This window comes from Chrysochloris asiatica, unplaced genomic scaffold, assembly GCF_000296735.1.
Source record: "Chrysochloris asiatica unplaced genomic scaffold, ChrAsi1.0 scaffold00070, whole genome shotgun sequence".
Taxonomy (NCBI): Eukaryota; Metazoa; Chordata; class Mammalia; order Afrosoricida; family Chrysochloridae; genus Chrysochloris; species Chrysochloris asiatica.
This window is the reverse complement of record NW_006408588.1, coordinates 15851391-15873401: the sequence shown is the minus strand read 5'-3', so window position 1 is coordinate 15873401 and position 22011 is coordinate 15851391. Positions and strand designations below refer to the sequence as shown.

At 45.1% G+C, this 22011-nt stretch overlaps 1 protein-coding gene across 3 annotated transcripts in view; it reads left to right on the top strand.

Moving 5' to 3' along the window:
- Positions 1 to 22011, top strand: part of ESRRB (estrogen-related receptor beta) — a 180286-nt gene that overhangs the window by 109691 nt on the left and 48584 nt on the right. For 2 of the 3 annotated variants that reach the window (XM_006864780.1, XM_006864779.1), the window contains one exon: positions 6168 to 6284. The exons of the other annotated variant lie outside the window; for it this stretch is intronic. In XM_006864780.1, coding sequence (XP_006864842.1) covers positions 6168 to 6284 — 117 coding nt within the window. The remainder of the gene's footprint in view (positions 1 to 6167; positions 6285 to 22011) is intronic. 3 annotated transcript variants of the gene reach the window in all.

Below are 22011 nucleotides of genomic sequence, written 5' to 3'. Positions count from 1 at the left end.
GAGAGAGAGAGAGAGAGAGAGCGCTCTGGTAGCATAGTGGTTATGAATCATGCTGTGAACCGTGAGGTCAACAGTTCGAAACTACCATCTGTTCCGCGGGAGAAAAATGAGGCTTTCTGCTCCCGTAAAGATTTACACCCTGGGAAACCCTATACAGGGTCGCTATGGGTCGGAACCGACTTGATGGCACATAACAACAACAACAACCCTGTAATTTATGTTTTTCTCTGATTATAACAGTCTGCTTTATCTTGAAATCTGCTTGATTTCTTTGCCATTTGGAAGTTCTTTACATTATTTCCTCTTTTTGCTTTCTAGTTGACTTCATTGATAGCTCTGGTTCCCTATTTTCAGTCCTGTAGATTTGTTTTACTTTAAATACTTTTATATCTGGATTGAGTTCTGGGTGGTGTTGTCAAGTATGGTAATCTCAGGTTGTTGTGTGCTGGTGGTGTTAGTTCTCAGCCCAAAGAACAGCCTTTAGCATGTTTTGTAAAGTTGATCTGTTGTTGTTGTTGTTATGTGCCATCGAGTCGGTTCCGACCCATAGCGACCCTGTATAGGGTTTCCGAGGGTGTAAATCTTTACGGGAGTAGAAAGCCTCATCTTTCTCCCGCGGAGCGGCTGGTAGTTTCGAACCGCTGACCTTAAGGTTCGCAGCCCGATTCGTAACCACTACGAGTTGATCTAGTCATTAGAAATTACTTTAATTTCTGTTAATCAGGAAATGTCCTAATTTCACCCTTGTATTTGAGGGACAGATTTGCTGGGTGTATGATTCTTGGTTGGCATTTTTTTTTTTTCTTTCAGAGTTTTGTATCTGTCATTCCATTGCCTTCTTGCCATCATGGTTTCTCCCGAGGAACCAGAGCTTAGACTTATTTGTTCTCTTTTGTAGGTTAACTTTTCATTTGTCCTGAGCTGCTCTCAGGATTCTTTCCTTGTCTTTGATTTTTGAGAGCTTGATTATGATACGTCTTGGTGATTTTCTCTTGGGATCTATCCTGTTTGGGGTTTGTTCAGCTTCATGTATGCTTATCTTATCTTTCATGACGTTAGGGAAGTTTTCTTCCAATAACTCTTCAGCAATTTTCTTTGTTCTTATCTCTTCCTGTTCTGGAATTCTGATCTCCTGTAAGTTGCTCCTCTTCATGGTGTCCCACAGAACTCTTAGACTTTATTCCATTTTTTTTCATTCTTTTTTTCCAATTATTCTTCTAGCATACTAGTATTGAGAGATTTCTCTTCAAGCTCTCTAATTCAGGTTTCCATTACTTTGAATCTATTGCCCTTTCAATGTACTGTCCATTTCTGAAATCTTAGTATGACTCTTCTGGTTTTCCAGTTGCAGGTTTTGTATTGTTTCAAATTTTGCATTAATTTAGTGTTTTCTCTTGTAGGGTTTTCCTGAATTCTTCTAAAGTTTTTGTTGTGTTCTCCTTGCTTTCCTCAATCTTTCTATTAATACTTTGAAGGTACCTAATTATTCTTTTGAATTCTTTTTCAGTTAGTTCTAGTACCTTTTCTTCCTCAGAAGCATCTTCTAGCTCTGCACATTGGTCATTTGTTTGAGGCTTACTCTCTTATTTCTTCATGTGAGCTAAAATTGTCTGTTATCTCAGGGGCATTGTGAGGTTGTTGTGTTTGTAAAAACAAGCAGTGCAGTTGATGGATCCTGAGGGGAGAAATATCTGGGGTGCTTCTGTAATTCAAACTGCTCATGAGGTGGGTGTGGGAGGCATGTGACAGCAGAGTTCCTGGCCCTAGATGGAGCTCCTGTTGACCTTGGTGTTAGCTATGTTCAGGGCACGCATTCTGGAAGTAGTTCCTGGGAGCCTTTGATGGAGCTGGTTTCAGTGTGTGTTGGGACCACAGGGAAGCTGGGAGCCCTGTGACTGGTTAAATTGCTAGTCTTGTGGCTCTGTGGGCTCTGTAGGTCTAGAGGTGAGACCAACTGAATCCAGACACCAAAGCAGCACAGCCCCCCACCTCACACTACCGTGGCTTCCAACCACGTAGCTCTGAACTCCTGAGAGCAGGGTCTGTGCTGTGGGTAGATGAGGGTGGGAGCTGCCCACACTTATGGTCACCAGCGGAATGTGGAGGAAAAGAAGAAATTGCACCTTTTCTGTTGCCCGCACGAATTTGCTCTGCCAGCCCTCCTTCCACTGTCAAAGTTGCTGACAAGCTGATTGAGCTACATGTGGCCAGCCATTAACCAGTCAGTCTCCCTCTCTTGCTGTCCCTGGTGGGTCTTGCCTCCCAGCAAACATTCCTTCGCCTCTCTAACCTTTCTTCTAAAGTTCAGGGTGCCAGAATTTTCATTTGAGTCTGTTTTATTTTGTCTTTCATGTCTTTGTTGTAGGGAGTCCACTTAGCTAGTTTGCCTAGTCCACCATCTTGCCAGAGTGGATTTTTGTTTTCTTTTGTTGAGGTGTAATCCATACTTAAGTAGTCTCTGATCTTTATTAGTAGTAAGTGCTGTAACTATTTTTGAATTATGTTCATCAAAATCTGTTAGCGTAGTGGTTATGAATCAGGCTGCTAATATCAAGGTCAACAGCTTGAAACTACCAGCAGTTGCACGGAAGAAAGATGAGGCTTTCTGTTCCCTTCAGATTTACAGCCTCAGAAACCCTATACAGGGTTGCTATGAATTGGCACATTACCACCACCACTACTACCACAGCCACATGATATTAATGATTTTGTCTGATAATATGTGCATTCAATTGGATCATCATTCTTAGGCAGGGGCACAAATATGGATCTCTTCTAATTGGCCCAGTAGATGCCTTCCAAATTTCTTGTCATACACCAGTATGTGCTTCCAGCATTGCAGAAGTTTGCTGTTATATCTCAGCTGGTATTCTGTCAATTCCTCGAGCCTTGTTTTTTGCTAATGTTACCAGTGCTGTTTGGACTTCTTCCTTCAGTACTATTGGTTCTGGATCATATGCTACCTCCTGAGGTGGTTGTACTCATTCTTTTGGGTATGTTGTTGTTGTTGTTGTTGTTAGGTGCTATCCAGTTGTTACCGACTCATAGCGACCCTATGCAAAGCACACTGCCCGATCCTGGGCCAGCCTCACTACTGTTGCCACGCTTGAGTCCTTCAATGCTGCCACTTGGCCAATCCATCTTATTGGGGGGTCTTCCTCTTTTTTCTGATATCCTCCTCCAAACATGATATCCTTCTCCAGCTACTGGCCCTCCTGACAATATGTCCGAAGTATGAGAGACAAAGTTTGGCCATCTTAGCCTCCAAGGAGCACTCTGGCTTGCAGTTTTTCCAAAATGGATCTATTGGTTCTTTTGGCAGCCCATGGCACTTTCAGTATTCTCCTCCAACACTGTAACTCAAAAGCATGCATATGAGGTTATTGAAAATACCATGGCTTAGGTCAGGCACACCTTAGTCCTTGAGCTGACATCTTTTGGGTATGGTGACTCTGTATTCGTCCCATCTTCTTTTGATGCTTCCCGCATTAGTCAATATTTTGTTCATAGACTTGAGGCTTGAATCTTTTCTTCAGTTTTTTCAACTTGAAAAATGCTAAGTGTGTTCTTCCATTTTGTTTTTAACTCTATGTCTTTGCAGATTTCATTATAATACTTTGTTTTCTTTAGCTGCACTTTAAAAATCTTCTGTTCACCTCTTTTACTTCATTTCTTCTATTTGCCTTAGTTACTGTATGTTCAAGAGCAAGTCAGACTCCTGCTCTTTTTGTTATTGTTAAGTGCTGTGGAGTTGGTTCTGATTCACAGCCACCCTGTAGAGGCTTTCTGAGGCTGCAAATGTTTGAGGGAGCAGGGAGTTTCATCGCTCTTCCAAAGAGTGGCTGGTGGGCTTGAACTGCCGACCTTGTGTTTCACAGTCCAGTACTTATTCTACTGAGCCCCTGGGATCCCCAGACTCCTTCTGTTGTTAAGTGCCGTTGAGTCAGTTCTGAGGAGCGCCTGGTAGGTTTTGAATCACAGACCTTGCAGTTAGGAGCCCAGTGCTTGTCCTACAGCACCACACCAGGACTCCCCAGACTTGTATAGATTTGCATGTATTGGTTACTAAACCATTTGCCAGTAAGTCTTCTCTGCCTCATGGAATCTCCATGTATGTCAGATCAGAACTGCCCTTTAGTGGCTTTTCAAGTCTATATGGTCTTTGGGAAGCTTACCTACAAGCCTGTCTTCTGAGGCGTCTCTGGTGGGTTCAAACTTGCCAACCTTTTGGCTCATAATAGAGTGTTTAACGGAGTCCTTGTTTGGCACGATAAGACAAGCACTGGACTGCTAACCACAAGGTTGATAGTTCAAACCCACCGGCTGCTCCTTAGAAACCCTACATAGGGTCGCTATGAGTCAGAATTGACTCAAAGGCAATTAACAACAACAGAGTGCTTAACCCTTTGTGTTTCACCTACTACCAGAGATTAGATGTCATTCCTCTGAGTCTACAAGTTCTCCCAGAGCTGTTTAAGCTTGGAACCACCATCCCTGAGCCCAAGGCTAGGGCTCCCTGCTCTCTACCAGCTATTCCTGCACAGCTGATGAGGATGCCCTGGGATCAAAGAGAGGGGACAGATGGCAATAGGTTTCCACAGTCACTCACCCTCCTAAATATATTGAGCATCTACTGTGTGCTGATCACTTGGAACACAGAGAGGAGCCAGGGTAAGCGGAGAAGATGGACAAGCACAGGGTAATTGACAAGTCAGTGGTGGTCGACTCAGAGAAGGAAAATCCACCTAAGTGGGCCATGGGGATTTAGAGCCGGCCAGACAAGGAGATAGAGGGAGCACAGTGGGCTCTCTAGGCAATCCAAAGAGTCCCAGGAAGTGGTAATTATGTAGATTGACTGAGATCCACCGAACAAGAGGGCCTGTTGAGGCTGGAGAGAGACATGCAACAGAGAAATCCTGTGGTAGCTTCTAAGCCAAGATGAGTTAAGGCCTTGGTGATCTTGTAAACAAAGTATATTAGTTCATATATGTTTTCCTTTCTTCTGGTGGTCTTTTTTATATTCTTTATGATACAATGATTTTTTAAAAAAAATGTTTGTTGTTATTGTTAAGTGCCGCCGAGTTGATTCCGACCCATAGTGAACCCTGTATAGGGTTTCCGAGGAGCAGCTGGTGAGCTGGAACCACCAACCTTGCAGTTCAAACGACTTTGCTGTCTGGCGCATTAACCCACAGCGCCACACTTTACTGTTGTTGGAAATATATACAGTACACCAATTCAGCAATTTCTCTGTGTACAGTTTAGTGGCACTGATGATATTTGCATTGTGTTGCCTATGGTTCTCAGCCTCCTGTTCTGAATTGTTCCTCCCTCATTAGCACCAACTCACTCCCCGCTAAGGTTCCTGCCTAATCTTTCAAGTTGTTGTCCGTTTTATCCCATATGGAAAATTCTTAAAGGATCAGTAGGTTTATCTTTTCAATTTTACCATGCTTATGTGACTATTGGAATGATTTCCCAAGAAGCCACACAGGTCAGATTGACATAAGAACTGGTGAAACCAAATTGTCATCAAGTCAACCCTGCTTCATGGTGACCCCTGTCAGAGTAGAACTGTGTTTCATAGGATTGTCAGTGGCACACTATCTGGACGTAGATTGCCAGACCTTTCTCCCAAGGCGTCTCTGGATAGAGTTGAATTGCCAGCCTTTTGTTTAGCAGTCTAGCATATTGACCCTGTGCACCATCCAGAGAGTCCAAGAAGGGGAGTAGAGGTGGTATTCTGAGAATGCACTTCCCCTGCCTCCCCTAGGGGTCCTGGTTGGGTGTGGTGGGGAGGGGAGGGGGCGAGTTGTACTGGCTCAGAGTCTACACAGTGGGTGCGGCTGGTACTCTGTTCCTGGGAGAAGATGTCAGCTCTGTGGGTTTTGATGTCCCAGCCCAGTTTGACTCTTCTCTGGAGCGTGCTTCCAAAGGGCTGCCTGACCCACTCAGACCTACAGAAGAGGATTCAGAACGTTGATTCTGACACTTTGGGATGCTCTGTGTGTGTGTGTCTGTGTGTGGAGAGAGAACGTATTTCAGAGCTTTGATAGTCTGGGGTTGTGTGTGGATCCACCTGATTAACCCCTTCAACCTCGCAGCCAGCTTGTTGACCAAGTGGGCCTGGAACAGTGTCTGGCAACCCTTTCTGTGTCTGGTTGCAGGAAACATCGAGTACAGCTGCCCTGCCACCAACGAATGTGAGATCACGAAACGGAGGCGCAAGTCCTGCCAGGCCTGTCGCTTCATGAAGTGTCTCAAAGTGGGGATGCTGAAAGAAGGTAAGAGGCCCACTGGCTTCTCAAGTGCCCTCATCCTGGGTGGCGCCAACCAACGCTTGGACGCTTGAGGGGAGGGGGACTGATGGCCTGGGTCAGACCCACTGAGGCTTAGGGGGATAGGTCTGCAGCCTGGGTGACATCCACTGAAGCTTGTGATAGGGCTGGAGGTCTGGGTGACGCCCACCTTGGTTTCCTGGTTTCAAGAGCCTTCCCATTTGGGAATTTCAGATGTGACAGAATACCAGGCAGGGTATGGCCTGCTCCTAGGACATTTACTGGTTTGCTTCTCCGTACACCAGAGGACTTGGGGTATAACGACATTAAGGCACAGAAAGGTTTAATAATCCTATATGAGGTCATCACTTAACAACAACAACCACCTGCAAAGGGCAGCTTTGTGTCCCCATAGGTGGACATCTGTCTCCTAGGACAGAAGTGAACAAGCTCCTACTTCTCCTGCCTCCTGGCTCCCCAACTCCTCCTCTCCTCTCCTTCCTTTTTGCCTCTCTTTTTGCAGTACTTGAACTGCACTATCCAGTATGGTGGCCACAGTGTGGCTTTTGGGCACTTAAAATGCAGCTAGTCCGAGTGTCGATGTTCTGTAAGCATGCTGGTGCAGTGGTTAAGTGCTCAGCTGCTAACCAAAAAGCTGGCTGTTCAAACTCACCCAGTAACTGTGCAAAATGACTGTCCATCTACTCCTGTAAACATTACCATACCCAAACTCTTTCCACCCAGTAGAATCCTGGGTGCCAGGAGTGGGATATGAACCCCATAGCGACCTTATGGTTGTTGTTGTTAAGTGCCGTCAAGTCAGTTCTGACCCATAGCAACCCTGTACAGGGTTTCCAAAGCTGTTAATCTTTACGGGAGCAGAAAGCCTCATCTTTCTCCCACGTAGTGGCTGGTAGTTTCGAACTGCTGACCTTGTGGTTCACAGCCCAATTCGTAACCACTACGCTAGCAGAACTCCTTTAGCGACCTTATAGGACAAAGTTAAACTGACACATAGGGTTTCCGGGGCTATACATCTTTAAGGAGTAAGACACTTGTGGCTCGAATCACTGACCCCATTACTGTTTAACCCACAGTGCCACCAGGGTTCCTCTGTAAATATTACCACCTAGAAAGCCCTATGGGGCCGTTTTGTGCTGTCACATGGGCTTGGGAGTTGAAATAGACTTGACGGCATCGAACAACAATTGTTGTTGTTGTTAAGTGCTGTCGAGTCTTTTCCAACTCATAGCGACCCTGTATAGGGTTTCCAATAAGCAGCTGGTGAGCTTGAACTGCCGACCTTGTTGTTCAAACTGACCTTGAAGTCCAGCACATTTAACCCTCAGCACCACACCAAGACTCCTGGAACAGTAAAAAAGACGTGTAAAATATGCAGTGATAATTTTTTAAATGATTGCATGCTGAGTTGGTAATATTCTAGCTATATTGTTGTTAAGTGTCGTCAAGTCGATCCCGACCCATAGCATCTCTGTATAGGGTTTCCAAGGAGTGGCTGGTGAGTTTGAACCACCATTCTTGCAGTTCAAATGGCTTTGCAGTCTGGCACATTAACCCACAGCACCACACCAGGACTCCAGTCTAGCTATGTTGTTGTTGTTGTTGTTGTTATGTGCCGTGGAGTCGGTTCCGACTCATAGCGACCCTGTACAGGGTTTCTGAGGCTGGAAATCTTTATGGGAGCAGAAAACCTCCTCTTTCTCCCGCGGAACAGCTGGTAGTTTCGAACTGCTGACCTTGCGGCTCGCAGCCCATTCATAACCACTGCGCTACGGGGTAAAAAAAACCTGTCTATTGAAATGAATATCACATGCACTTTTACCTTTTTGAGTGAGGCTACTAGGAATCCTGGTATGGTGCTATGGGCTAATGCATCAGACTGCAACTTTGTTTGAACTGCAAGGTCAGTGGTTCAAGCTCACCAGCGGCTCCTTAGAAACCCTATCAAGGTTGCTATGGGTCGGAATTGACTTGACAGCACTTAATAACAACAACAACTATTATAAGATTTTAAATGACCTCCGTGGCTTCTTCCTCACCCTTGGTCTCCTTCCTAACCCACCCTGTTGAGCGGCCTGGGTTTCTGAAGGTTGCGCTATGTGGGTTTCTATGTTTCCCTCCTCCCTGACTTCTAAGAGAGTTTGTGGAGATTTCTGCAGATGAGTTATTATGCTTCTGGGCTCTGGGATCACTCCAGAAATGAGAGGAGGCAGGGAAAAGAGGTATGTAGGGATGACCAGAAGGGGCTCTGGTGATGCAGTGGTTAAAGTGCTTGACTGCTAACAGAGAGACAGTGATTTGAGCCTGCTACCTGCTCTGAGGGAGAAAAATAAAATCTTTCTGAAGGAGGAAGAAGGAAGACGGTGGTGGGAACCGAAGTCCAGACCAACTTTTATGAACTTCGGGGGCGCTCTTCCCACCTTCCCCTCCAAGCAGAACTTACATGTGCTGCTTGGACTTGCGTGTGTTGTAGAAGCTGGACACCCCCCAACCCCGCTCTATTTTCTACTACATTTACCTCTGCTTGGCCCAGCTTCTGTACCTGTAAAATAGAAGCTCCACTATCCTTTGTGTGCACCAGGACTTTGGCCTTTAGAATGCTTTTAACCCTTGGCGATGGGGATGGGAGGAGGGCCAAACCCATACTTAGCTCTTAGATACCTTCCAGCAGATTTGTGGGATGTCCACTGAAGGAGCTGCCCTCTTTTTCAGATTAGTAACAGGGCTGCTCTGGCTCTGCTCCTGGGCTGTGTGTCTTTAGCATGGTGCCCTCACAAAGATGAATTTGATTCAGTTCAGTTTTGGTCTTACCCCCGTGTAGAATGTTTGTTGTTGTTGTTAGGTGCCATTGAGTTGGTACCGACTCATAGCAACTTTATGCAGAGCAGAGCGAATGTAGCCCCTTAAAAATTGGCCTTGCTACCTTCCTCTTGACCTCATTCTTTCTGTGACTCCAGAGCATCCTAGTGTTCACAGATGGGGAAACTGAGGCACAAAGATGACCCAGAGACCCACTTCTCAGGGAATGTCCTTTTGTCATCCTCTCTGTGTACTGTAGGGAACCTGTGGGTTCTCAAGCCTGCGAGAGACTCCCTCCTCTTAAGTCTATGAGTTCAGCGCTGCCCCTGGTTCTGGGAAACTGGGTGGGTCAGACTGGGGGCCAGTGCTGATTGGTATTTCTTAGTTGGAGTATGTGGTGTCTCTGTTTACTTTATAGACTTTGAGGAACTTAGGGCAGAAGGAATCTTCATTGGCTACCAGTGTACCCTGAACGTTAAACATGACAAAATTGGGTTGGGGCGAGGTGACACCTGGTTTGGATAGAGCTGGAGCCTGGAGCTTTGGTGTCCCCTTTCCTAGAGAGCCTAGCTCTCACTTCCCCCACAGCTGGGCCGGGCAGGGGTGAGGGACCACGGCTTCAAACACCTGAGCTGTATGGTCTCTATGGGAAGAGAGTGGGGTGATTCCTGTTGCTCTGCAGAAATGGGGGCATGAGACAGACAAGTCGGTTGCCAAGAATATCAGGATGGAGGATGGGCAGCAGCTCAGAGAGCCGGCTGGGCCACCTGTGAGAGCAGTGAGGTCCATGCCGTGTCCCAGGATGCTGTGTGGTGAGGACAGGCAGGAGGACCTCCCGCATTGACCCTGGAGACCCCTCAAATTCTACACTGTAAATAGCCCTGTGGTCGGCCTAGTGGAGGGCTCAGGAGGGTCTCTGACTTGGGTGGAAACCCGGGGATGGCAAGGCTGTTCTAGGAGCAGCTGCTGAGGTGATCTTGCTGTTGCTCCCATGGCCAGCCCCTTCTGTAGAGGAGACCCTCGACAGAGCTCAGCTTGGAGGAGGAAGGGTGGCCAACAGAAGGCTCCTACCCCCTCCATGAGTGTTGGCAGTTCTAAACCCAAAAGGGAAAAGGACACAAAGGCTCTGTGAGGACAAAGCAGAGCTTCTCCATTTAGTACTGTCTCCCGTGGAGCCTGGGCAAGATCCTGGGATCTGCAGCTCCGTGGGGACCGGCCCCTTAGGAGGCACGTGCCTCTTTCAGGAGCCTGGGTCCCTGCCAGGTGGGGACTCTTGGCAGATGTGATGGTTCCTGCTTTTGTTTGGGTGTTCCCTCCCCTCCTCATCTTTGGGGGCTCAGGCTCCCGGGACCAGCTTGGGCTCCATTCCTCCCTCTCATGGTCTGACTTAACTCTGAAAAGAAAACTTTAATCTCCCTCTTTATGGGCCCACATTGGGGACTGGGGGTCCTGGGGCTTACAGGAGAGATGGAGGGCCCAGGAAGGGGGTGGAGAGTGAATGCTCTCTTGCTTCTTCCTCCTCCATCTCTCCTGCATATCTGCAGGCTGTTTCTGTCTCCTATCCAGCAGCTTTTATATAATTATACCTTTTATAATTTTCCTTTTGAATAAAACATTCAGAGGGCCTACTTCATGATTTGGGGAGCCCTTTAACTGCCAAGGGAGAGGTAGATCTCTCTGGCTCCTCCTCTCCCTGGAGGCTGTTCTCCACCCAGACATCAAAGCTTTTCAGAATGGCCGGGACTATGCTGGGTCACTCTGGAGTCTGCTCCCTGAACTGACCTTGGACATTCGGGTAGGCTGGGGATGTAGGCACTGTCGAAAGGTCTGACTTCCCTTAAGCAAGTCTAGTGTGTGAAAATCTGTATATTCATTTTAAAAATATATTTTCTACAAAAAAAAATTAAGTACAAAATCTGAACTGGGTTAGCAACTAATGCATTGCGCTCTACTTCCTCATCTGTTGTTTCTTGTCTAGCTGTATACTCTTTATTTCTCACAGCTTTGACCCCCTTGTGTAAAACTGGGCTGTTGATCCCTGCTCTATATCACCAGGTGAAGGTGGAGACCATATGGAATGATTCCTTTTGGCGAACCCACTATGGCTTTGCTCTAAGATGTCTGTGTTCTGGTGCATTAAACTAGCATTGGATTCAAAGATAGTCTTGCTTGTGCTCAACTTCTTAGCAGCTGCGAAGGCATGTGGTATCCAGCTGCCATGTTTGTTTTTCTGGATTGGCTGGTGAGCATCTAAGAGAGTGGGATCCCTCTTGGGCTATTCCCTATCTGGGTTCCTTTGGGAAAACAGTAGAGAAACCCTCCTCTAGGAAGTGAGCCTGACTAGGATGTGGAATGACTCAGCCTCAAAGGCAAGTTCCATAAGAACCTGGAACACCATCTGCTGCGTTTCACCAGGGAGCTCTCTGGGATTCCAGTAACTCTCCCAGTCAGATTGTGTCTGCAGGCCTCACCTTCTTCTCACCTCACTTCACCTGCCTCGAGCCACTAGCCTTCCAGCCCCACTTCATTTCCCTCCCCCACAGCTCCTACCTCCCTTTCCCCAAGTGTTTTCTAAAAGATATTTGATTTCAGTGAAAGCTGGGCTGACATCCATGCAATATGCTCTCACTCCCTCTTTGTGCTTGTTGGGAAGGCGGAGGGCTCCTCTGGGGACTCTGGGTAATTGGGTTAGTGGCCAGCTCATGTCAGGAAATTAAAAGGAGACCCTGATCAGGTTCCCAATGCATAGGATTTAATGGCTTTGTATTTATAGAGTACTGTGCCTTTAGCCCACGCCAGAAATATCACTTCTGTAGCTCTGTGAATGAAGCAAGAGAATGAAAGATGACTTGCTTTTAAAACTTTTTCTTCTCCACAATACATTAGTGTTCTGAAACAAACCAAGTTTCTAGCACTTCAGAGAAGAATTTTTTAACTGCACTCAAAAACTCCAAACCATACTCCCTTCTATGCACACACTAGCTGAATGCTTCCAGTGTCTCAGAGCATTGGATAATGGTGATGGTGTTGTGCCATGAACTCACAGCGACCCTAGATAGGGTTTCCGAGGCTGTAAATCTTTATAGGAGCAGAAAGCCTCATCTTCCTCCTATGGAACTACTGGTAATTTCAAACTGCTGACCTTGAGGTTGTTAGCAGCCTGAAGGTTACAGAAGCAGACTGCTACATCTTTCTCCTGCAGTGGCTGGTTGGTTTGAACCATTGACCTTTTAGTTTTAGCCACTGCACCACCAGGGTTGATATTTCAGTGTTTAATCTTTCTGAGGGAGGGGTTTTGAGTGTGACAAGCTGGTCATTCCTGGGTCCACGCCATATGGGCTTTGATTCTGACCACATCCTGCTAACTGTACATTTGAAGACCCCCATAGCCTCTGACACTTGTCTATCTTCAGCTTACTCACGTGCTTAGCAATGTCCCAGCCAGTTGGCCAGTCCTCCTTATATGCTTTTCTCGTCTATCACATTTACCTAGTTTTCTCTAAACTGGTCTGCCCATGTAGGGTCCTCTCCCTGGCCTTTATATTTCGGTGTTATTTTGGTCTTGGTACTCAGCTTTCTTTACCATGTCTGTCCTGCAGATGAGCTCATTCAGATATGTTGTAAAGTGCCATCGAGTCTGTTCTGACTCATAGCAACTCTGCATAGGGTTTCCTAATCTTTGTGGGAGCAGAAAGTCTCATCCCTCTGCCCCAGAGTGGCTGGTTGGCTCAAACCGCCAACCTTGTGACTCATAGTCCAGTGCTTATCCTATGGAGCCACCTCATTCACTCAGGAGCAGCCTTGTTGTTGTTAAGTGCCCTCAAGTCTGTTCTGACTTATAGTGAAGCTGTGTAGGGTTTCCTAATCTTTGCAGAAGCAAGAAGTCTCATATCTCTGCCCTGGAGTGGCGGGTGGGTTTCAGCTGGTGGGTGTGAACTGCCCACATTGTGGTTCATTCTACAGTGCTTATCCTACAGGACCACACCCTAAGTCCAGATATGGAAGACTATATCCTCTAGCCCCAACTTTCCTGAATTCTAGATTCTAATACCCTCCTGGTATCTCCACCTAGGTTCACAAATTAAATATGTTTCGAGAGGAACTCTGGATTTGTCCCACCCTGCCCGTTCCCCACTCCCAGTCTTCCCAGTTCAGGAAGCACTTCACCCATTGTTCACACAAAAACCTACCAGTTGCCCTTGACTCCTCCTGTCTCATGTCCAAAATATATTTCAGCTCCTTTTACTTCTCTTTATTGCCATGGCTATGACTCTAGGCCAAGGAAGAACCATGTTTCTCCAGAAGTACTCCATCTGTTCCCTAACTGACCTTCTCTCCCAGGTGAAGCTGGATGAGCAGATCACAAGACGCCTCCCCTAGGCCGTTTTTACAGTGGCAGTGGAGTCCTAGTGTGGCACTGCTGGTTAATGCAAGGTTGGTTCAAGGTCACCAGCAGCTCCTGGGAAACCCTATGCAGGGTCACTATGAGTCATTGCATTTAACAACAACAACAACTTCTGTTTACACTCTTGCTCCTACTTAATCCAATCCCCATAGCATCCAGAGATCTGTTTAAAGAACAGATACCATCCTATCATTTTGCTTCCCATTTCTCAGTGGCTTTGCATCTCACTTAGAAACCCAAACACTTCTGTTTTTCAAGCCCCTCCCATCCTCTTAAGTCATTGCATACCTCCTGTGGTCCTCACCCTTGGGGACTCTGGTCCAGCTGCATTGTCCTCAACATGACAAACTCACCCTGTTGTTTTTCCCACTCATAGTAACCCTGTATAGGGTTTCCAAGGAGCCACTGGTGAGTTTGAACCATCGACCTTGTGGTTCAAACCGTCCTTATGATCTAGTGCTTTATCCCACAGCGCCAAACTGGAATGGCCGACTCTTTCTCATCCTTCTGATCTCGACTTAAATGTCATCATCTCAGAAAGTTCTCCTGACCACCTGGCTAAAGTTGCTTTTCCTTCCCACTCCATTACTTTCTTCATAGCTCTTGTTTACTTCCTCTGTGAACTTCTCCCCGTCTGAAATGATCTTTTTGTTTGTTTGCTTACTTGTTTATTCTGGTAGCCTCGAACACAATTGCTCTTGATTTAAAAAAAGCCAAGAGACAAAAAAAAAGAGAGAGAGACTTGCCTCTAAGTCAGTGCTGACTCTTGGCAACCCAGTGTGTGTCAGAGTAGAGTGGTGACGTAGGTTTTTAAGGTTGTGACCTATTGGAAGCAGATCACCAGACCTTTCTGCCAAGGTGCCTATAGATGGGTTCAAACCACCAACTTTATAGTTGGTAGTTGAGCACTTAACTGTTTAATGCTACTCAAGATACCTGCTCTGGATTTGGTTATCGTTGGTTTAGGGACTCATACATACTATTTGTGAAAACTCTACTGAAAAACATACACAAGTACATATATACGATATTTTGCAGACAGTTTGAGGAACTTCACAGATTCCCTGAAGCCCATCTAAGAAGTTCCCGAGGAATCAGAATTTTAGAGCTAGAAAGAACCTTAGGCTCCATCCAGCCTAGGGATGGCCAACTACCTATTGATGGATTGTCAGCTCTGAGGTGGTAGTGACTGCTCTGTGCCCGACTCATAGTGACCTTGTACAGGGTTTCTAAGGCTGTAAATCTCTACGGGAGCAGGACACCTCATCTTTCTCCCGTGGAGCACCTGGTAGTTTTGAACTGCTGACCTTGCAGTTCGCAGCCTTATTCATAACCACTCTGCTACCAGAGCTCCTTAGTGACTGCCTTAGAGTAATTGAAAAGGCTTCTTAGGTAGTGTCTGGGACCAGCAGGCCAGAGTGCTGTGATTGATTAGCAATGTCTGCCACACACTAGGGACTAGAGGGTGGTAGCAGGCAAAAGCTATCTACTGAGTCTGATCTGATCCAACTCAGTTTATGTGATTTGCCCAAGTCACAGAGCTGGGAAGTTATCAGAATAAGATAGAATCTTGTTTCTTCATTCTAAGGAGCCCTTTCCAACTTCAATGTAGCGCTTTGGTCTTTAACAAAGCCCTTGGAAGTTTAGGAAGGAAGGCTGGACTGAAATACCGTTGTCCCGGGAAACTTGTAAGTAGCAAATGCATTCACTGCAGGCTTGTAGAAATGTCCTTAGAGCCTTGGAGTCCTGGGAGAGAAAGTTCCAGAGGAGAAAGCAGCATGAAAATGGTGGTGGTGGTTATGAGCCGTGGAGTTGGTTCCGACTCATAGCGACCCTGTACAGGGTTTCTGAGGCTGCAAATCTTTACGGGAGCAGAAAGCCTCATCTTTCTCCCACAGAACAGCTGGTAGTTTCGAACTGCTGACCTTAAGGTTCACAGCCCAATTCGTAACCACTATGCTACCAGCACTCCTATAACTGGCAGCATTTCACGGCTTCTCACTCATTACCACTTCTCCCATCTCAGGGCCCAGGGCCCACAGAGCAGTTGGCACAGACCCTGGAAAATTAGGTGGCATGTGTGTTTCTCCATCTACAAGATTGTCCCTTAGGTGAGAGCCACTCTTCACTGCTATGATATGTCACCAGGCAGAAGGCAGCTAAAAATAGCCATTGTGTCTGAGACAGCAAGGCCAGCTCACCTGTCACAGAAACTCCTGCAGGACAGGTGGCCGGAGGAAGGCCAGCATGTAAACGAGTGTTAGGACATCACGCTGGGCTTGGTCATCCATCAGGAAGACGGCATAACTCACAGCCTCTAGACCAGGTTCCATACCCCTCCTTGTGTGTTTTTGTCTTCTAGACATGAATCAGCTGTAGTTTAGTAGAACTTAGACAGTAAGTCAACCTTCAAGACTTCTGGTAAAAACCTAAGTCAGATAAAAATATTACATAAAATCGGTTTAGCACAACATTCCCCTGCCCTGGTGGATAGTCAGAATCACTAGAGGAACTTTTAATAAATGTTGATTCCTAACATCACGACAGACCTACTGACTCGGAGTCTCTTTGGGGTAGCTCCTCAGCTTTTGCATTGTTCAGAGGCTTTCCAGGGCATTCTGAGATGGTACTAGGTTTGTGGTATGGCTCCAAGATCCAAGTTCAGATCCTGCTGACATTTCCTGGCTGTGTGACTCTGAGCAAGTTGCCTGACATTCCTGATCCTTACTTTTCATGTGGGAATAGCAATGTGTTCTTCCAACCCCCAACATTGCCATTAGATGGGAGTATGAAACTGAATGTGAACCTGCTTATATCGTTAATAAAACAAGGATGTTGGATTTGTGGGGAGGTGAAGAGGGGCTTCTGGGTAGGAGGAAGAAAAGGCTCTTGACCATGAAAACCATGGGCTATGACAGGGCAGCAGGAGAGCGACGGGGCACAGAGGGCTCACCATCCCGCCCACCCCCTGCCCTGTCAGAGTGTCCTGGAAAAGAGCTGGGGCAGAGCTGGGCCAGGCCTGGTCCAGGTGCAGGGCAGGCTTTGCGGAGCTTAGACAGTTATTTTTAGTGCCTGAGTACAAAAAGAAAGAAACCTACACTGCCTCCCACTGCTGCGGCCCCTGCACACTTGGCTATTTTTACTTCCGAAAGCCTGGGATCTGGTCCAGCTTAGGGAGGGAAAATGAGAAGGAAGGAGGGGGGAGGTGGTGGTAGAGGAAAACAGGAATTATTTTACTTCCATTAAGAAAAAAAATTCAGAAGCCTGATCTTATCAAGTTTGCAAGTGGACATGGGATCCTAGACGTGATGCAGTCTGGCTCTGGATGCCTCGGACACTCTGCAGGGTGGGCCTGGAGGTCAGCAGGTGTGGTGTGCGCACCTGAGGCTGGGAACCCACTCTCCTCTGTCCTAGGAGTTCCTATTCCGTGATGGCTTCGCAGCTTCTTGGGATATTTATGATAGGGAAGTTCAGATGCTCATACAGGGCTGGTGCTCCCAACCTTAGGGCAAAGAGGGCTGGACTTAAAGAACTAAGATGAAGGCTCAGATCTCCCTGCTAACACTTCCTCGTTGTGTGACAGTGAGCAAGTGACCTGACCTTTCTGAACCTCAGCTAGCACATGGGAATATCGATCATGATAGCTGTCGGCATCTCCCGCTGCTATGTTGCTGTTAGCTCTGGCCGTGGAATAACTGAGATGGAAAGTGGGATTGGATATTGCAGCCCAGTTTCACGACTGCAGCCAAATTTTATGTTTTCCAATTCCAGTCATCTGAGAAAAGGGAATTTTAAGAAATTTTACTTTATTTTTTAAATAATTAATTTTATGAGTGAACATATGCACTGCGGAGGACACACCATTTCAACAAACTATACATGTATAAGGGGGCTTCAAAAAGTCAGTGGAAAAATTCCATTATCTTTTCATTCCATTTTTCCATGAACTTTTTGAAGCCACTTTGTACAAATCAGTGACATTGTTTATGATCCTCCGCCCTCAAGTAATTCTTTTATCCTTTTCCAAATGATCCCACTACCACTAACATAACTTACTGCCCCTGAGCTTCTCATGTAATCTTTTAAGATATCAGTTTGCTCCTACATAGATAAACCTTGAAGTTTTTATTTTGAGAGAATTGTAGGTCCGTGTAGTAAGAAACAATACAGGGAAATCCCATGTATCGTTAACCCAGGTTCCCACATGGTAACATCTTCCCCAAACAATACTACAGTATTACAAGGATATTAACCTTGGGACAGTCAAAATACAGACCAGTTCTAGAAGTCAGCTATTTTAACAAGGAGTCCTGGCGTGGTGGTGCTGTGGGTTAATGTACTGGACTGCAAAGTCCGTTTGAACTGCAAGATTCGCTGTTCAAACTCACCAGTCACAGTCGCCCCTCGGAAACCCTATACAGGGTCGCTATGGATCAGAACCGACTTGACGGCACTTAACAGCAAAAACAAGAATGCTATTTGTTGTTGTTAGGTGCCGTAGAGTTGGGTCTGACTCATATCAACCCCATCCACAACATAACAAAACACTGCCCAGTCCTGCTCTAGCCTCACAGTGGTTGTTATGTTGATTCCATTGCTGCTACTGTGGTGCCAATCCATCTTGTTGGGGGTCTTTCTCTTTTTTACTGACCCTCCACTTTACCAAGCATGATGTCCTCCTCCAGGGACTGGTCCCTCCTGGTGTCCAAAGTATGATAGTTGAAGTCTCACAATCCTGGCTTCTAAGGAGCATTCTCCTGTACTTCTTCCAACACAGATTTATTTGTTCTTAGGGCAGTCCATGGTACTTTCAATATTCTTCTCCAACACCATAATAACTCAAATGCATCAATTCTTCTATGACTTTTCCTTATTCACTGTTCAACTTTGGCATGCATATGAAGCTATTGAAACTACCATGGCTTGGATCAGCATACGTTAGTCTTCAAACTGGTATCTTTAAAGAGGTATTGTGCAGCAGATTTGCCTAATTCCATACGTTTGATTTCTTGATTGTTATTTCCATGAGTGTTGATAGTGGATCCAAGCAAAATGAAGTCTTTGACAACTTCAATCTTTTCTCTGTCTAGCTATTGGTCCAGTGGTTAGAATTTTTCTTTTATTTACATTGATGTGCAACCCATATTGAAGGCTGTGGTCTTTGATCTTCATCAGTAAGTATTTTAAGTCCTCTTCAGCTAGCCAGCAAGGTTGTATCATCTTCATATTGCAGGTTGTTAATGAGTCTTCCTCCAACCCTGATGCTACTTTTTTCTGTATGTAATCCAGTTATTTGCTCAGCATACAGATTGAATAAGTATGGTGCACACCTTTCCTGACTTTATACCATTCAAAATCACCTTGTTCGGTCTATGGACAAGTTCCTCTAAGCACAACCAACTGTTCCAGAATATGCAGTCTTTTCAGTGTTATCCATAGCTTGGCATGATTCCCACAGTCAAAAGCCTTTACATAGTCAATAAAGCACAGGTAAACGTATTTCTTGTACTCTCCGCTTTCAGCCAAGCTCCATCTGATGTCAGCAATGATATCCCTAGTTCTACATCCTCTTCTGAATCCATTTTGAGTTTCTGGCAGTCCCCTATTGATGTAATGTTGCAGCCATTTTTGAATTGTCTTTAGAAAAATTTTACTTGCATGTCCTATTAATGATATATTGTTCAATGACTTCAGCATTCTGTTGGGTCACCTCTCTTTGGAATGAGTACAAATAGGGATCTCTTCCAATCATTTGTCTAGGTAGCTGTCTTCAAGATTTCTTAGCGTAGATGAGTGAGTACCTCCCGTACTGCTTCAGTTTGTTGAAACATTTCAGTTTGTACTCCGTCTATTCTTAGAACCTTGTTTTTCCCCAATTCCTTTAATACCATCAGTTCTTGATCATATGCTATCTCTTGAAATGGTTGAACATCGATCATTTCCTTTTCAAACAGTTCCTCTGTGTTTTCCTTCCATCTTTTTCTTTTTTAAATTTTGAATTGAGTGAAGGTTTATAGAGCACTTTAGTACATACCCACAATGGAATTGTATGAAATGTTGTAAATCATCAGTTTTACATTAAAAACAACAACAACAACAACAAAAAACCCATATACTTTGCTTCATTGCAATCCTGTCTATGTACCAATCATTTACAATATTTATCTCGATTCACTTTAACTATTACATTCCTTCTTGCGTCTTCATCTTTGTTCTGCCAACCCCCCTCTTGTTGTATATTGTCTGCCTTGTCACTCATGTTAACACTTGTGTCTTACCTTCTCTTGTTAAATGCTGTCCGACTCATAGCAACCCTGTATAGGATTTCCAAGGAGTGGCTGATGAGTTTGACCTTGTGGTTCAAACTGACCTTGGGGTCCAGTGCATTGTCCTACAGTGCCACCCATGAATAATTCTCCCTTCCCCCTACCTTCCTCTTCCCCCCCAAGGTTATCAAGAAAACCTTTTCTAACTTACATTGATCTCATACAGTATTTGTCTTTTACTAACTTCATTCAGCATAATGTCCTCTAGGAGTCCTGGTGTGGTGCTGTAGAATAAGTGCTCAACCACAAGGTTGCACAAGCTTGGTGGTTCAAACTCACCAGCTGCTCCTCGGAAACCCTATATAGGGTTGTTATGAGTTGGAACTGACTGGATGGCACTTAACAAGTCCTCCAGGTTCATCCATGTTGTGAGGTAATTCGCAGATGTATCCTCATTCTTCATTCAACATTTCCTACTATGCCATTGTGGGTATGCACCAAAGTTTGTGTAACCATTCTTCTGTAGATGAGCATTTTGGTGATTTCTATACTTTTGATGCATCTCTTATAGACAGCAAATGGAAGGATCCTGGTTTTTTAAAATTCATTCTGTTCTCTTGACTGCTACATTTAATCTGTTTACATTAAGTATACTTATCAATAGGTTATGAATTGATTGCTGTCAGCTTTCTGTGTACTTTTTTCGGGTGCTGCTGGATTCTTTGTTCCATGTAATTTCCTGTGCTAAGTTCATTTTCTTTGTGAGTTTGTTTTTCGTTTTCACTTCTGTGTGTTAATGTTTACTAAATAATTCTGATTTTTCTGGGTTTTTTTTTTTTTTACTTGGAGGTGCATGAATTTTCTTTAAGATTACCCGGTAATTAATTTTTTCCCCCAGCTTAAAACAGTGTGTTTTATCTTGAAATTTACTTGACCTACTTGCTATTTGGAATTTCTGTATCAATGCTATTCTTCCTTTCTGCTTTGTAATTGACTTCGTTATAAATTGGTATCTCTGGCTCCCTATTTTCAGTCTTGTAGAAGTCTTTTGCGCTAAATCATTCAACATCTGCATTGAATTCTGGGTGGTGTTACCATGTATGGTAATCTCAGGTTGTTGTCTGCTGTTGTTGGTTCTTAGTCCAAAGAATATCCTTCAGCAATTTTTCAAAGGTGGTCTGGTCATTACAAATTAGTCTAATTTCTGTTTTATCAGAAAGTGTCCTAATTTTGCTGTCATATTTGAGGGATGGCTTTGCTGGGTATGTAATTCTTGATTGGTGACTTTTTTTCTTGCAGCGTTTTCTATATGCCATCCCCTTGCCACCTTGCCTGCATGGTTTCTGTGGACAAATCAGAACTTAGTCTATTGGTTCTCCTCTGTAGGTAACTTTTCATTTTTCTCCAGTTGCTCTTAGGATTCTTTCCTTGTTTTTGGGTTGTCTTCCCCAGTCTTATTTTGAGTGCCTCCCAAAGTGAGGGTCCCATCTTGTGGCACTATATCTGACAACATTCTGGTGCTATTCATCATGTTTCAGTGTTCAATATTCTGGTGTTGACAGTATTTCACTGCTATTCATAAGGGTTTTTTTTGTTCTTTGTTTTTTTTCAGGCATGTATAATAATCTACATCTCCAAAGGGCACATTCTGCAAGTCTGCTCCTGGCCACCAGCTCTTAGTCCTTCTCTTCTTAGTCCATGAATCTTAGAGTCCTCGGCCGCTGCCACTCTCCATGCCCCCATCTCTGGCGCTGCTTCTCTGGATAAGGTCCTGCACTCTATTTGTGCGTTCTCTCTTGATGGTCCTAGGGTCCTCTGTGTCTGGACTGTAAGATTAACCATTCCCCTTTTTTTGTTACAAAACATCTACCTTTACAAGTGTGACAGTCGCGATTAGTCATGATAACAATTATTCACTATTGAATCTTACAAATCTTATCCTCATCTCCTTTCTCCAGATTTATCTAGACAAGATGATAGCTATTCAGTGGGGACTCTTTCTTTCCCCGCATACTCTTAAACTAAACTCCCTCTTGGAACCTTGTAAGCCAGTCACTTCGTGCCTTTATCGCACCCTCATTTTAGGTAGCCAATGTCTTAAGTTGCCCGTCCCTATCAACCCTGTGTACAGAGTGGATAGCATTGAAACTTGATTTGAAGACTCTTTCCCTCTCTGTTGGTATTTAGAGTAACTACCGCTCTGAGTATAGGTCAGGTTCATCATGAAGATGTATCTTCTGTC